The sequence below is a fragment of the Phaenicophaeus curvirostris genome, chromosome 4 (assembly GCF_032191515.1).
Source record: "Phaenicophaeus curvirostris isolate KB17595 chromosome 4, BPBGC_Pcur_1.0, whole genome shotgun sequence".
NCBI classification, from domain to species: Eukaryota; Metazoa; Chordata; class Aves; order Cuculiformes; family Cuculidae; genus Phaenicophaeus; species Phaenicophaeus curvirostris.
In genome coordinates this window covers 31282215-31299443 of record NC_091395.1, presented here as the reverse complement: position 1 = coordinate 31299443, position 17229 = coordinate 31282215, and the positions used below count along the sequence as shown (strand labels likewise).

Sequence of the window (17229 nt, the reverse complement as noted above, 5' to 3'; positions counted from 1 at the left end):
GATTGGGATTTTTTTGTTTTCTTATGTTCTTAACATAAGAAAAATGGTTTAAGCTCTTTGTCCCTGTAATTACTTATCTCTAGAGTTTAAACTTGTTGTAGCTAGCTCATCTACAGTCAGTGATCTGACATAACTTGTTTTCCTGAAGCAGCATCTGTAAGTTTGTCCCTAAAGCGTATTTGTCAACCATGAAATTAAATAACTCAGTACTGCTATAAAATGACCAAGGAAGTTGTGCAATTTCGGTGGCTGAAGTTGACAAACCATAAGGCTGATGAACAGAAGCACAGCTCCTTTCCCAAGGGAGGGTCCAGCTCCTCCTCTAACTGAGGTTAGGGACCTTGATTTCTGTAGTACCTGGTGTGCAAGAGCATTTATTGCATGAATATAAAATAATTATTTTGAGTAATTTGAAATATATGGTTTTGGAAGGAACTCTTTTATTTGATTATACGTCCAGTCTTGGCACCATATAAACAGATATCAGTGAGGTATGTTCCCAGGAAAGCTTACAACAGAGCCTAAAAATGAAGGTGTAAGATGGACACACTGCTTAAAATTGGAATGCAAGTTGTTATCTGATCAGTGAAGGAGAAGCCATGATCATTTCTGTAGTGGAAAAGTTTAGGAATGTCTCTTCAAGATTGTGATGTTGTTGCAACTTATTTTCTTACCTCATTAATCAGAATGATGAAGTAGCAACAGGAGGTATTCCACTCGCATCCGGAATGTCTTCCTGGTGTACACTCAGGATTGATGCTGTTAATTTTGGAGAAGTCTGCAGGAGAGCAGCATCAAGCAGACAGACTATTGCGATTGGAAAGAAAGGTTCTATCATAAATTCTAAACTAGTGAAGAGAGAGTTGTTTGCCTACTCAGAGTTTTTTTTCTTGGTATGCCAGATTCAAATAGTCATCTTGACAGGAGCCAGTCCTTATTTTCTGCCAAGTCATACTTGTTTGTCTGTATGTGTAAGAGCCACCCTTATTGGTGCATATCCGTGTGGGGACCTTCTGATCATGAGAGTAGCAATAATATGTCAAAACCAGTGCTAGCTCTCAATATCGGGGGTTTTCCTCGTCACTGTGAGAATGCTCTTGCCTGACATGAAATTAAATAATGATAATTCTTGATCACTGAATAATGTTTTAAATTGGATGTATGGTCACATGTCATACGTTAGAAGAAGATTGTTTGCTGATTTTAATAGCCTTCAGGATGACAGCTTGAGAATGGGAGAAATACATTGATGAAGGTTGTTATTGATTAGTGTTATATTGAGATTTTGGTAGTAGAAAGCAAGAACAGGCAGAGTTACTTCTTTAAAACAGGTCCTGCAGCTGTTATTTATCATGCAGATAATGCATGATATAAGGTCCTTACATATCCCTCAGTTTAATTTGCCCATAAAATGGGCAATCCATAATTTGAATCTGGAAATGCAGCTTTCTTCTGAGGCTGTGTGAGCGTTACCATCTAAGGTAACACTGAAGGCTTTTAGCAAGACAGGAATGGAAATGGATGGTGCTTGGAGCTAGCACTCCCATGTTGCCTATGGCCAATTTGTTGAAAACAATTTTCTGATTTCAATGGCAGCAGCTCAGCAGCCTGCAGCTCTGGCAATTCCTCGGTGCCCCTTTTGTTTGATGGAGGTGAACAGGGACAGCCAATCCAAAGTATCTGACCTTGAACAGGGATCATCAAATCAGCTCTTGGTAACAAAGCAGTGTGAAAATACCTAAGGCTCAATGAAAATTGTATCAAACTGCTGTATGTGCAATTTTTAAATCTAAAAAAATGCATTTTTCATATTCCCAGGCAACACATTTTCAAAAGACTGCAGGCAAAAATACCTGCTTTAGTATGAGTTGTAGGTATACAGGTTGACAGTGATTGCTGTCTTGTGTACGGTGGTCTTCCTTGAAATGCACAGTACCTGCTTTGACTCAATTACAGCTGCCATAAAACTTATGAGGTACACTTAATAAAAGTGGAATTGTGTTCTTTTTAATTACACTAGCAAGTAAGACAGTGTGATTGGCTTGGTAACTGGGAATGTGAGTCTAGGGAGGGAACTACCCTCTAGGGATTCTCATTAGTAAGTCTCTTGCCAGGTATTGTGAGACATGGGAGGAGGGGTTAATTGATAACTCAATTAAATCTCTTTCTTTAATATTAAGTGGTTAGTTTGATATACCTTGAAGGTGCAGTATACAATACTGGAGGCTAGCATCTCCAGGGATGCGTGCAGAGAGCATCAGTTAGCTACTCCTCAGAGAGGCAGCCGCAGCACAGCTTGCAGCTTCCCTGAAGCTACTGTGGATCAAAGGCAAACACGCCAAATGCCAGACACTGGGCTGAATAACTAATTCCTGGTCTGTTGAGAAAGACATGGTATTCTGTGTTCTTTCATGGAACCCTGGTGTCTGCATGGCCTTGCTCGAGAAGTAACTTGCCTTTCTGAAAGACAGGGATATAAGTTGTCTGAAGGCTTGACATACACTGTTTTGGTTCTCTTACATTATTTGTCTCGCAACTATAAGATTGAAAGGTTTTGGATTTCTTCTCTAACAGTGTTATTTGGCAGTTGCAGGTCTAATAACCCTAGAAATGCAAAATGCACAGTCCCAGCTTGAGTCATGATAAATTTTCTTTTTATTTTAAACAGCGAAAAAGACTCCAAGATTGATGTATATTTATTGAGAACATTCCAATTAATAATGCTTAATACAAGTGAAGCATCGTCTTGGAAATCTACCATTGTTGTTTTAGAAGCAGCATGCAGACAAGAATGGATGTAGTTTAATTGTAGTGAGGTTAAAGGATCCTGCAGTGGTCCAAAGATTTAGTGTTTGCATCAATTTCTTCTAGAGTTTAGACCTTTCAATACACTGACTTTCCCGCAGTCCATTTCAAATTCATGCCAGGCTTTCCGAGTTATTAATTCAGTTGATAAAACTTAATTTAGTAAACAAACCAGGGCAATTGCCAGAATAAACAGTACTGAAGTGTTCTGCTAATGTCAATAGTGGCATAATCTTTATATAGAATCATAGAATCATAGAATAACCAGGTTGGAAGAGACCCACCGGATCATCGAGTCCAACCATTCCTACCGCTCCTTGAATACTATGTTCAGTTCTGGGCCCCTCACCACAAGAAGGATATTGAGGCTCTGGAGCGAGTCCAGAGAAGAGCAACAAAGCTGGTGAAAGGGCTGGAGAACAGGCCTTATGAGGAACGGCTGAGAGAGCTGGGGTTGTTTAGCCTGGGGAAGAGGAGGCTGAGGGGAGACCTCATTGCTCTCTACAACTACCTGAAAGGAGGTTGTAGAGAGGAGGGTGCTGGCCTCTTCTTCCAAGTGACAGGGGACAGGACAAGAGGGAATGGCCTCAAGCTCTGCCAGGGGAGATTTAGGCTGGACATTAGGAATAAATTTTTCACGGAAAGGGTCATTGGGCACTGTTAGAGGCTGCCCAGGGAGGTGGTTGAGTCACCTTCCCTGGAGGTGTGGACAAGGTGCTAAGGGTCATGGTTTAGTGTTTGATAGGAATGGTTGGATGTATTTTCATTAGCACAGAAACCGACTATTTTATAATAGGGGCAGATATGAAACTAGCATCATACTTGCTGGATCAGTCCAAATTGTTATTTCAGTAGTAGATGCCTGTCTGAAACAGAATGATAGGTCCTGACAATTTGAATGGCCAAACAATTGAAAGGTTTGACTTGTTTTGTTTGTGGTGGCGTTTTGTACTTCGGAGATATTTTAGGGATCTTCGGGTTAGGAATGTTAGATGTTTTGAGTATAGATAATTCCAAAGATGGTTTTTATAGAAACTTGCATAACTGCTTGCCTAGATAAACTGAGTTACCCAGATGTTCTTCTTAGCCCTGTGCTGTCATTCAGTACGAGCTGTCTCCTCACTACAGTGCATGGGAGACATTTGGTAGGTGTTAAAGTAGTTTCTCTTTCTGGAGCAAAGTAGCAAAATGCTGAAACTGTAGAAAAATGTAATGCAGACTACACCAAGTTATGGTCATTCTAAATATGTGTTAACTCTTAGAAATCCATGCTGTTTGTGGATATATAGCACCTGCTGTTGTTTGCCACTGATGAGACCATTTGTCTTGATTTCTGCTTTTAAATCTCAGTAATAGTGAGATGTGATGGCTCACCTGTAATACTGTATAATCATGTTTTAATGCTGACGATAAATCTGTACTTTGCTTAATACTGTGAGATATTTGAGTCTTCCTGTGCATTCAAGCTGGTTTATATATAGGGTTTTACCATAATAAAATTGTGTTGTTTGGTTACACACTGCAAAATAAATTGTAATAAAGATACCTTTAAAATCCTCTGCTTCTCAGCCTTAGGACAGAGGAAACAGCATCACCCATTTGTGTAGGAAATCAGTTTCTTTGGGCTGAGTCTGCACACAAGATTTTTTTCATAGTAAAAAGCTTTTAAAAGAAACTTTGTTGCCAATTCCAAAAGCTTTGAGTTGAAATTCTTACAAATTAGATATGACGAAAGATGTTGCTGTTGCTCTGTCATTATGCAGCAAGGTGTATTACTGATGAAGATGTGTATTTTGTAGGAGACTGCAAACTGCAAACAGTTTGCTACACATATCTTAGTGCAGCACAGTACCAAACACATACAGAGTTTGTGCATGTTTGGTGCAGAGCTGCGGACAAGCATTCCTGCTGTGGGATAAATGCATTATTTCTTGTGCACTTGTTGCAGCAAGTGTACATAGAAGCAATCTTGTAACCTGCGAATAAGAAGCCTGGAACGCATAAATTTACTTATGAATTAAAAAAACCACAAAATCTACCTTTTTAAAAATTAGTTAAATTATAGCTTTTTAAAAGGAAAAAAAAATGGAAAGAAAAGATCAAACAAAGCCAAAGAAACAAAAACTCCAAACAACAAAGTTGTGGCATTATTTAAATTAACTTTAAATTATGAGATTGTTATTGCCTTAGGGGATACCTGCTTTGATTATTCCCACCTTGAAGAACGATTATTTGGTTTGACGACAGGAAGGTCATGCGTGTGCTGTGTAATTGCTTATTTGGCTAATAAAGAATATAGAAGGAAGGCCTGACTTATCTAGATCCAATGTGTAAGAGAAGAGCAAAGTACATCGCAGGAAGTGCAGGACTTAAAATTCATGTGGCTCCCATTCTTCATCGTGTTTTGTTTTCCTTTGCAGTCCACTCCTTTACATCTAGCAGCAGGCTACAACAGAGTTCGAATAGTCCAACTTCTGCTTCAGCACGGTGCAGATGTTCATGCAAAGGACAAAGGGTATGTAAAATGAATCTACTTATCTATTTGCAGGGGTAGTTTTGTATTAATCAAGATGAGAGATTATTCCTCTGTTTCTTGTTGCAGCCTAATCTCAGCTAGTTGGCTGAGAATGTGACGTTTGCTTCCAAAATCTGAGTGTGGTCCGTCATAAATAAACTTTTTTAGAGCCCCATTAACAGCTCAGCTGGGATTGCACTTGTTTCAGTTCTTCTATTAGACCTTTAATGTTTTTTCGAAACCTCATTCTTTACTTCTACGCAAACTACCCTGTGAAATTAATGACTTCTAGCACTATTTTAGGGGAACGGATGCAGAGAAGGCACATGAGTTTAGTGGAAAAAAAAGTGCATAAAAAAAATTCTATATAGTCTCTATCTTGTTGCATATAATTAGATCTAATTCCAAGTCATGTCAATAACACTTATGCTCATAACTAGTGGTCCTTGGACGCTTATCATGATTGATGTTGCCAGTAAAAATCAAGACATAGTAGAGGCTAAACTCATCTGGAGATACCAACAAAAAGTGCACCGGAGTAAAAAATCTGAAACTATTTGTATTGTATATCGTCTTCAGCCATGCATTTCTGAACTCTTAAGGTGGTGATTCTCATAGTGATGTTATAGGAGGACTTCATCCTAACGTTGTAGAAATTGGGCCCTTGATTAAAGGCATGCATTTTATTAGATATTCAGAGTCTGTAGAGATAAGATATTAATGAGTGAATATGCTCCTTCAGCAAACTTGAGGCAGTTACTATATCTTAATTTTCTGCGAAGTCTAGCCTAGTGTTACAATATTTCGGATTAAGAACTTAGCTTTTTCTTCTTTTCTTTTTCTTTCCAAAACCAGTCCCAAGCATGCTTAAATTCTTGAAGAGTAATTAATTGTTGCGCTTTTTCCTGCACATTCATCCTTAACAGCTTTTTTTGATGAGAATTGTGAAATGCACAATGACACATTATGTAAGTGAAAAAAAAAACCCTACAGTAAAGCTGCATGTAATAGGTATTCAGGTACATCTAGCATTGTTTAGCAAGTTTTAGGTATTTCACGCCTTTCCAAAATTTGAGCACAGCTGAGTATAAAGTTGAGTTGTAGATACTTTAATGAGGTTTGAATGATCTACTTGGAAAGTGTGAAAAGTAATTAAGTTGAACTTCAGTGAGGTGCAAGGAGGAGGGCAGGGGGAGGGGGCGGAGGGAAAATAAAAATGATACACTTTGTATTTACTTAAAAACAATTCAGACATACCTAGAAATGTCTGACAGCCAGGAATCTCCCTTTTTTTTCGTTAATGGCTTCACACATTTACAGTTAGAGTAGCCATGTGACTGTATCTTATTTATACATAAGACAGGTAAGTGTAGGCTATAAATAAATGTAGTTTAATAACTAGTGGAGCTAAATTAGCTTATACTGATCTTATAGACCTGTTAGATTCTCTTCAGTAAGATCACTTCAGAGACAGTCCTGAGGAACTGCAATGCCTCTTCAAAATGGTTGTCCATTTCTTGTTACTCCCAAAGAGGCCCACATCTAAGGAAGCAGCACTTTTTCCACTGATCCTTTCTTTGCTTCATTGCTATTGTGCACAAAGTCACATTGTGCTGGGAAAAATAAGGAGAGAGTATGCAGCGGAAGTGGCTAGATGGATTGCTGCAGTGACTGTTGTTGCTTATAAGTCCCTGAAGGCCTCAGTCCGCTTAGATGACAGTCATTTTGCGTGAGGGCAGGTTTTTTGAGTGCTCTGTGGACTGGATGCTCTCTCATCTTACACTTAGACCCGTAAGTTATAAGTAAGAGAAGTAATGATGGAATATAGCAGTTTGAAAAATTTCCCCAAAATAAATTTCCCTCTCCTGTGACAGGTGCAGTGCAGCTTCTGAGAGCATCTACCTTGAAAGTGATTGCCCTGATGTCTACTACTTGCTGCCCTAATGCTCTTTGAGTTTATTTTGCAATTCTGGGAAACATCCCCTGTGTTTTTCTTAAATGGTGAAGGGTTAATTATTGTTTTCACTGCATCCTGATTTGTTGAGCCATAACTAGCCTGTCTTGCTTGGCTTGAATTAAACTAATTTTGTGCTCTGTAATAACTGCCCTCTTTGCATCTCCCTTTCGGTGCACGACTTCTTATTATATCTTGTGTTTATGACTGGATCCCTGCTATTTGCTTTGCTAGTGTCATTTTTAAGTATGGTTTGCAGTAATATAGCTCTACGAAAATTGCAAGGACTCTCATTAAAGTATTTTGCGCAGTTAAATAGATTGTACTGAAAAAAAGTGGAGTAGAATCAGGTCATTCCACAGGCTGCAGCAGGAATTTCAGTCTGCTTTGTCTGGATATTTGTATATCTTCATAATATACCCAGGAGTTATGTTAACATTATCTGGGGAGTTTCGCCTTCCACATAGCATTTTAAATACACAGAAATACATATTGAGGCAGAAACAGAACACTGACTTCTCGTGGGCAAATTGAATGTGGATTGGGATTTCCCCTCCCCTTAATAGCTTCAGGAATCATAGAATCGTAGAATAACCAGGTTGCAAGAGACCCACCGGATAGTCGAGTCCAACCATTCCTATCAAACACTAAACCATGACCCTTAGCACCTCATCCACCTGTGCCTTAAACACCTCCAGGGAAGGTGAATCAACTACCTCCCTGGGCAGCCTGTTCCAGTGCCCAATGACCCTTTCCTTGAAAAATTTATTCCTAATGTCCAGCCTAAATCTCCCCTGGCGGAGCTTGAGGCCATTCCCTCTTGTCTTGTCCCCTGTCACTTGGAAGAAGAGGCCAGCTCCCTCCTCTCTACAACCTCCTTTCAGGTAGTTGTAGAGAGCAATGAGGTCTCCCCTCAGCCTCCTCTTCCCCAGGCTAAACAACCCCAGCTCTCTCAGCCGTTCCTCATAAGGCCTGTTCTCCAGCCCCTTCACCAGCTTTGTTGCTCTTCTCTGGACTCGCTCCAGAGCCTCAACATCCTTCTTGTGGTGAGGGGCCCAGAACTGAACACAGTATTCGAGGAGCGGTCTCACCAGTGCCGAGTACAGAGGGAGAATAACCTCCCTGGACCTGCTGGTCACACCATTTCTGATACAAGCCAATATGCCATTGGCCTTCTTGGCCACCTGGGCACACTGCTGGCTCATGTTCAGTCGGCTGTCAACCAACACCCCCAGGTGCCTCTCCTCCAGGCAGCTTTCTAGACAGATTTCTCCTAGTCTGTAGCACTGCATAGGGTTGTTGTGCCCCAAGTGCAGGACCCGGCATTTGGCCTTGTTAAACCTCATGCCATTGGACTCTGCCCAGCGGTCCAGCCTGTTCAGATCCCTTTGCAGAGCCTCCCTGCCCTCCAGCAGATTGACACTTCCACCCAGCTTAGTGTCGTCTGCAGACTTGCTAAGGGTGCACTCAATGCCTTCATCCAAGTCACTGATAATGACATTGAACAGGGCTGGACCCAGCACTGAGCCCTGGGGAACCCCACTTGTCACTGGCCTCCAGCTGGATTTCACACCATTTACCACCACTCTCTGGGCCCGGCCATCCAACCAGTTTCCCTCCCAGGAGAGTGTGCGCCTGTCCAGGCCAGAGGCTGACAGTTTTCGAAGCAGAATGCTGTGAGAAACTGTGTCAAAGGCTTTACAGAAGTCCCGGAAGACCACATCCACAGCCTTTCCCTTTTCCAGCAGCCAAGTCACTTTGTCATAGAAGGCGATCAGGTTTGTTTGGCAAGACCTGCCTTTTGTGAACCTGTGTTGACTGGGCCTGATCACCTGGTTCTCTTGCATGTGCTTCATGATAGCACTCAAGATCACCTGCTCCATGACTTTCCCTGGCACTGAGGTCAGACTGACAGGCCTGTAGGATCATTTCAAAGCCAATTAATGCTAATCTTAGTGGTAAATTAAACATCTGTGGACTGCTTGGACAAAAAACCCAAACCAGCATTTTAATGCCACTTGTAAGTAACATGTGGTTTGGGAAGACTAGGTTTTTCCATTACTTTGTGAATCTTAATTTTTAGATATGTCTGTATTTCAATATTTGAGATTTAATTTGATTTCTGTTCATCTCAGTGGAGAGAAAATTGTTCCTCCTTGTTTAGAAATGCTGCTTGAATAAATTTGTCATTTGCCTTATTCCATACAGTGGCCTTGTGCCTCTTCATAATGCATGTTCATATGGACACTACGAAGTGACAGAGCTGCTGCTTAAGGTAAGCGGAAGGATGGAAAATAATTACTGTGGTTCTAGATGTGTGGGATTGAGATAATGAACTGTTTATACCAGAGTTAAAAGGGAAGATTTATTTTTTTTCCTGTAGTAAGAGATTTCAGACATCCTGTACATCATTTCAGAAGCCTACAACTATAGGCCTTTGTGTACAGTGTATGTGGGTTTTTACCCCCATCTAATTTCTTTGGACAGATAACAAAGTTCCATTTATTTGAATTTTTCCATGGAAAAATCTGTTGTACTTGAAAACTAGCTCTTATCTAAATACCTTTTTTTTTTATATCTTGATATACACTGATATTTTTAAAATTATTTTTTGTGTATGTATTCTAATATGAAAGAATGGAAATATTTTGATAAATAATAATCTGTAAGCTTTTAGTTGCTGAAGGTAATTTCTTACTAATACAAGGCTTTCTTTCCTGTGCTAGCATGGTGCCTGTGTGAATGCTATGGATCTCTGGCAATTTACCCCCTTGCACGAAGCTGCTTCCAAGAACCGCGTAGAGGTTTGCTCCCTCCTGCTGAGTCATGGTGCAGATCCCACGTTAGTCAACTGCCACGGCAAGAGTGCAGTCGATATGGCTCCAACGCCTGAGCTAAGGGAGAGACTGACCTGTAAGTTTTTTTGGACTGGAAACAATTGTCAGTGGGTGTAAAAGGGTGCTTTCCTTATACTTCACAAGTAGATGCAAAGCAGCAGAGTTACTGCAGCTGTGACTCTCGCTTTGAAGTACGCAGATAGCTCTAATATACCATTTGTGGTATATTCTGGTTTTATTAGGTTTAAAATGTTTAAGGCTGACTCAGTGTGTTGTGTTTTTATGCCTAAAGTCCTGTTAAGGGATATAGACGCCTCTGTATCAAGGCTCTGCATCACACTTAAGAGTAACTTCCAGAAGGTAAGTAGCTTTGGTGTGCAAACTTCGAGGTGGAAAATCCAGCACCTGCTTTTGTATTCTTTGCCATCCTTGTGCTGTTTACAAAACAATGTTTCAGCACTAACTTGAATTTACCTGTCTTTGTTTGCCCTCTTGAGATTTTTTTTTTTCTCATTTTAAAAACTGTAAAAGAGACAAGTATGAAATGAGACAAGTATGGAAACAAACATTATGAAGTTAAGGAAAGTCCTTGAGAAGTAGATTCTGAACTCAATTATAAATGAGTTTTTGATTTTGTCTGTCACCTTTCCAACATAGCAGAAGCACCCCCCGACACACTAACAATGTGATCCTGCACTCCTCACAATCACAGTCAAGTTGTCATCTGTCACTATTCTTTGCATGTGGAGGTGGTGAGATCATGTGAATCAGAAAACTATGCTCTAGGAGAAAAGGGGATGACATTAATATATTTTACCTATTTCTCTGCTCTGGGCTGACTCGGGAGGCGCTTCTGGCTTTGAGGCAGTTTAACTTACCATTTGATTAAGTTGGCAAGCAAGGAAAAAAACTTTATATTTTTTATTTCTCTATTTATAGTTCTTGGAGGGGAGTAGGGAAAGATTTGTGTCAATTAATATCCACTGAAATGTGTACACGAATGTGACTGTTATGCCAAATTTGACAGTATAGTGATAGGACATCTGTATTTCCAGCCACAAAATAACGCATTTAGTAGATTCTGGAGTTCTTTGGTTTCATTCTTTAGGAATATTATTCTTTAGGAATATTATTACATTTATTTGTTGTTTCAAGACCTATTTATGTTTGTGCTTTGTGTAATGCTTTGCTTACCTAGAAATATTAATTGTATTTGAAATGAGAACTTAAAAATTATTATATTTATTTTTATTTCTAAATCTACAAATGCGCTGGATGTTGAAACAAAGGTGGGAAAAGAAAGCCTCTCTTAAACTTAGAATTTCAAGCTTGCTTGTGAAAGAAGAATACTGATATTTTTGCTAAGATTGCTCAGCTTTTATTTTTTCCTGGTTCCCAGGCTCAGACATCATTCTTGCTGACATGCCTTTCATTTATACATTTTAAGAGGGGAGGAAAAAAACTTTTAATAATTTTCAAATTCAAAATTATTTAAAACTAAAATGAACTAGTTGCTGAACTGGACATGATGTGACACTGAAAATAATGAAATTAGCACTCCATACTTGCAGAGACGTAGCTGCTATCAAAACCTGTTTCATCTTGGTAGCAGACTGGCTTTAAATGCTTAGCCAGTTAGCTTTCTTAAGAACAATAATTTTAATATTTTGTATTTACATTATATATTTACACACACATACGTATATATAAAAATTATATATGTATTTATTTGTTCAGGCTTTACCTTGAATTGTTTGTAGTTGTAAATACCATAAGCTTTTTGAAAAACTTTTTTTGAAGTGCATGTAATAACATTGTGCTCACTTGAATACATACATAGGTAATGTAGAGGTCACGAGTGTTTAACTGGGATAAGTGAGAGGAAAGCTGTAAGAATTTTAATCAAGGTGTTGCTTTCCCTCTCCTTTAGAATGTCCCTTTGGTTTCAGTAAACCATGTTTCACATTCTTTGTGCTATGTGAAGATGTACAGCAATACTCGATTTCATCTTAATTCAGTATAGCTGCCTTTCTCCAATGACACCTATAAATGTGATGTGTTGAGTAATATTAAATGCATCTTTTTTTGTCTAACAGATGAATTCAAAGGACACTCTTTACTGCAAGCAGCCAGAGAGGCAGACCTAGCCAAAGTGAAAAAGACACTTGCTTTGGAGATCATTAATTTTAAGCAGCCACAGTCACATGAGACTGCACTGGTGAGAGCATATGGCCAATCCATTTATTTGTAGTGTTAGTTGAGTTTTATTTCTACACTATGAAAATGTATTCATCATATGAGAGTGAGCATTTGCTATGAAATACTTTATATATTCATATATCAGCACTATAGAAATGATACTATATCATTTCTGTCACTTTTTTCTCCTTCCTGTTACATTACAGAAGCTTTTTTCTCCATCAACCTTTTTTTTTTTCAGTTGTTGTTGATCAGTTGTGTTTTTTTCTGGAGTTAAATTCTATTCCAGTGGTCCAGTGGTTCATTAATGTTTTATATGGGCAAAATTGGCTTACAAATTTTCTTCATAGTGTACATAAAACTGTGGTACAAATAGTTGCTAGGTGTGTATCACAGGGTCTTAAAGGACTGGGATAGTACAGATAATACCTCATTATCTATGAAAACATAGGTCTTTGACACTTCCCTGGCAGTAACCTGCTCTGATATCATTGTTTGAAGAAGCAGTGGAGGCAAAGAACTCAGTCAGTATCCTAGATGCAGTGAAGACGTAGAAGTTGAGAGGGAGTGACGGTATTAAAACCATTATGGTTATGATACTGTATTCCAATGGAACATTTTCTTCACAGCGGTACATCTCAGCTGTAGGCATACAACTGCGTATTTACTGCTACAATCATTGTAATTGTGATCACAACATTGTATTGAGTACTAGGCATACATATGCTTTGTTCTCCCTATGGAGGACTCGGCATCCTAGCTTAGAATTAGAAGGAAGACAGAGGAGAGATATTTAGAGGCTGAACATGAAGAAAGTAGGAAATTTGAGATTATGTTTTCCTTTTCTGCCTGAGTGTATCTGTTGCTGCTATGTGGCATCTCTCTAGCTGTGTAATGATCGCTTTGTAGTCCTGTGGTGTTCTTTGTTCTTCTCCACTTGCTCATTCTGCAGAGACAGCTAGGCAAAATGGGGTATTTTAGCTCTAATGCTCTCTTTAGTTAATTGTTCAGTGTGTGTTTGACTGTGATTTCTCAGTCTTTGCCACCCATACTTGAAATTTCCAAGTGGTCTCCCATCCAAGTGATAGGACATGGCTTCTTGGATTAGATGAGGTTATATATAATCTAACTGAGCTATTCCTGTCCTAAGCAAGGTATTGTTTACCATGGGGCACAAGGGCCTATGCCCTTTTGCCTCACAAAGGCCAAAGCAAGCACCTGGTTTATGCTTCAGAGTTGCTCTGAAGTTTGGCAATATTTCAGCATTTGTGTTGCTTTTAGTGCTGGTTTATCATATTGGCAGGAAATACAGATAGGTTATCTCCAACGCCTTAAAAATACTGCTGCTCTTTAGAGCAAAAATTGATCTTAATATTTGTTTGCAAAGCTTGGCTTTGTAAAACTTGAACATGCTCTACTGACAAACAGCAGCTTGAGTGGCAGTTACTTCATAGTGAAGGCTGAGACTGGGCAAAGCATTGTTATCAGTGCTATTGCTACTTAGTGGCGTTCTGGTTGGGGTCTGTCTCATTGTAAAGGCTATTGCTTTGCTTTTGGAAAGTTTCTGTTCCAGGAGACTATCTGGTTTTTAGAGGTTGGCGGTTAAAAGCATAGGTAAACTACTATAAACACAGATATTCAAAAATATCTCCTACTTCTTACAATTTGCCAGCTTGAGACATCCAAACTTGAGACAAGCATTTCTGGACTGATTTTAAAGTCTGGTGTTCAGCTTTTCTGGAATTGTGCTTGTAATTTGAGGTCTCAGCAATGCATTGGTAGGGCCACTATTGAGAAGATGTCAGGCAGATGGAGTCTAGTGTCTGCAGAGGATCAAGGAAAAAAGAAGGGAACAGAATGCTCGCTTCTGGGTGCCAAATGCACAGACAAAGCAACGGGCAGACCCCAGCCAGGTTCAGGAGAATAGTTACACCTAGCAAAGGGCGCTTTATGGTGTTCCCACAAGGGCAGGCTTGAGCATTGAAAAGCCCTGTGTGAAAGATGTATCCTTCTCATAGCGTGGAAGAGACAATGGTCTAAGAGAACTTTATTGCCCACGAGTTTATTACATAATTTATAATTGGGTGCATAGCAGACGCCACTGGGTTAACAAACGCAGTATACATTGAAACAGCAGAAGAAATAAAGCAATATTCAAAAGTCATAATAATGTGACAACAGCAGCAGAATCTTAATGAACCCCTTTGGGGTCCCTGTGTAGAAGGTCTGGCTGACACAAGCCGTTTGTCTTTACCTCCTTTGTCCATTATGTGCTGTTTCTGTCCTGGTACTTAGTTAACGTAGTTGGGAACATTCCGCTTTTTTGTAATTTACAATTAGCTTTAAAATGAAAATTGTTTCCATGAGTAGAACAATTTAGCACTGATCACTAGCTTGTGTTTTGTTCAATATGTTATGTGCTTCAGCAGAAACGTGATGTATTCTGCTTGCAAGTTTTGTAGTCCGATGTTCAGCAGAATAATTAAGAGATGAAGTCATGGATCTTAAAATTCTTTGTCATCTGTGTCATTGAAATATAATTTATATTTCCTGTTTTGCAGCACTGTGCTGTGGCCGCTGTGCATCCCAAGCGGAAGCAAGTTACTGAGCTCTTGCTCAGGAAAGGAGCAAATGTTAATGAGAAAAACAAAGAGTAGGTTTCAGAAATTTTTGAACTTTATGAAGGACTCTCTCATACTAGAAATGTGAAAATAGCATCTTCCTCTGTTTTTTTTCTTCCCTAGTTTCATGACACCTTTGCATGTTGCAGCTGAAAAAGCTCATAATGATGTCATGGAAGTTCTGCATAAACACGGAGCAAAGGTAAATATACTTACATATATTCTGTTTAAGGCAAAAAGCAGGAAGAAAGGTTATATTGGCTAAATAGCTTTAGTTTTTATAACTTTTTGTTGCTTTTTCTTCTGTATACCTTGTGCTTCGTATGTTAATCTTGAAGTGTGTTGAACTTAAATCAGGACAGGATGTTCAGGGCTTACACATTTTCAATGAATCTTGCTACTTATTTCTAATAAAAGTGGTCATTTAGGTGCCTCTCGTTGCTTTAACTTGGCTTGAAAATGTCCAACATCTGAGTTTGTTGACACAGAGTTTATTAGACTAATGCTGAACATCCCTTAGCCTTTGCTTGCTGCTTATTCTTTTGGTCAGATTGTTTTGCCGTGCCCTGTAGCCATTGATAGGTGCTGACCAAAGTAATTTGTGAGCCAATGATGAGGCTTGCTTAGAAACACATGGTGCAGCAAGTTTTTAGTTAAAGGCACAGGAGAGTATAACTGCCTGTATTTGGGATGTGTTTTAAGCATTTTTCAGCAATATTTCACAATGATCTTTCTCTGATTTTTAGCAGCAAACTTTACATTCATGGTAATGATATACTTAGCTTCTTGATTTTCTCAGAAACTTTTCTTGGTGGGCACATTCTTTGCAATTGTTAAAATTTAAGTGATCTCCTTATTTTTGCTTTTAAGGGGGCTCATATTACTCTCTGTCTTCATCTTCATTCAGGTAGTGAGAGATGAAGAAATATGCCTGTAATAATTTAGTGTATCACTCTTGACATGCTAGGAGGTGTGAGCTGTATAATTGTATGCATAGATAATACTAAGACTTTTTATTTTGAAAGAATGAATTGTATTTTCTAAGCCTATGTGAGGCTTGTTGCTAAATATCAGTGTCTTGATTCACTTCCATAGTACTTTAATGGCATCATAAAATAGCTTAACAACAATGCCATGATAGAGTTTATTGCACTTGAGAATGCTGATGCAGTGGTGTTGTACCAAGATTTTCCCAGGGTGGAAAGCAGTACCAGAGGTCTCAGTAATAGTCATTAAAGCCATTCCTTATTATTTTTCCAGATTCACCTAGTAGCATACCTGTGCACTGAAAGTGAAAAAAACCCGTTTTGCTATAGAAATAGATAACTCATGACATTATGGATGTGATTCTGCACAGGAATTCAATACTGATGGTATTTGGGTAGGCACTGAACTGGATGTGCTGGAGTTTCAAGTGTACTGATACCCAAGTGCTACCTGCTTTAAGTACAAGGAGTTTATGTGTACTGAGTGTTTCTGGAGAGCCTGCTACTGTACTGTAGGTATTTAAATTACTGATCCCTTGAAAACCTAACTCCGCTTAGCCAGGTTAGGAGTAAGCTCAAAGACATCATCCTTACTGAAAATGGCCCAATTTTATTGTTTGTGTCAGCAGCACATTCGGACAATAGCTTGTACCCCCCTGAAGAACAGATTCCTAAATCACCATCCATGAGTCACTTGTGGACTGAGTGATGGTGCTGAGTGGCCCACAGTTATCTACAGAACCATGCTGAGTGGTATGTTCCATTTCTCCTTCCATGACCATTATGCAAATAGAAGTACACGGTGGTCATTAAAACTCATTCTTCATTCACATCCTGGTATGTGCTTGCCATGTTATCCTGAGGATAGCCATTTGTGTTTATGATCTAGCAAAGCCCTTAAGTGCATGGCAGGAAATCACTCATAGTTAAAATTAAGCATATATTTCCTTACTGCAATGAATCCAGTCCCTCTTTATCAGCGTCCGAAGTTCCTTAGCTGTAAAATGATGCATAATGCAATCATGTTTTTTCATGAGAGGTAGGTCATTAAGGCTTATGGAGCACTTTGAAGTTCCTAGATGGGAAACGCGCTAGAGTATTACTTAGTTAACTAGGCATATTTAATCACTATAAAATGTTTGTCTTGCTTGTATATTATTATTAGACCTCTTGCTCATGCTTTGACTGTAGGCAATCAGATTATCAGACGCTCTTGATGTAATAGTTCTTTGTTTCTGATTGTTGAGATATTGCAGCTTTAAGCCCTGAAGCATGGTACAGGTTGTTTGGTTTTTTTCCAATTGTTTTGTTT

At 39.2% G+C, this 17229-nt stretch overlaps 1 protein-coding gene across 1 annotated transcript in view; it reads left to right on the top strand.

The window, feature by feature from the left end:
* The window catches only part of TNKS (tankyrase), a 142547-nt gene that overhangs the window by 92144 nt on the left and 33174 nt on the right, over positions 1-17229 (top strand). Inside the window, exons 6-11 of the mRNA XM_069855690.1 lie at positions 5226-5320; positions 9483-9549; positions 10001-10187; positions 12208-12329; positions 14872-14963; positions 15055-15133. Of these exons, the coding sequence (XP_069711791.1) occupies positions 5226-5320; positions 9483-9549; positions 10001-10187; positions 12208-12329; positions 14872-14963; positions 15055-15133 (642 nt within the window). The remainder of the gene's footprint in view (positions 1-5225; positions 5321-9482; positions 9550-10000; positions 10188-12207; positions 12330-14871; positions 14964-15054; positions 15134-17229) is intronic.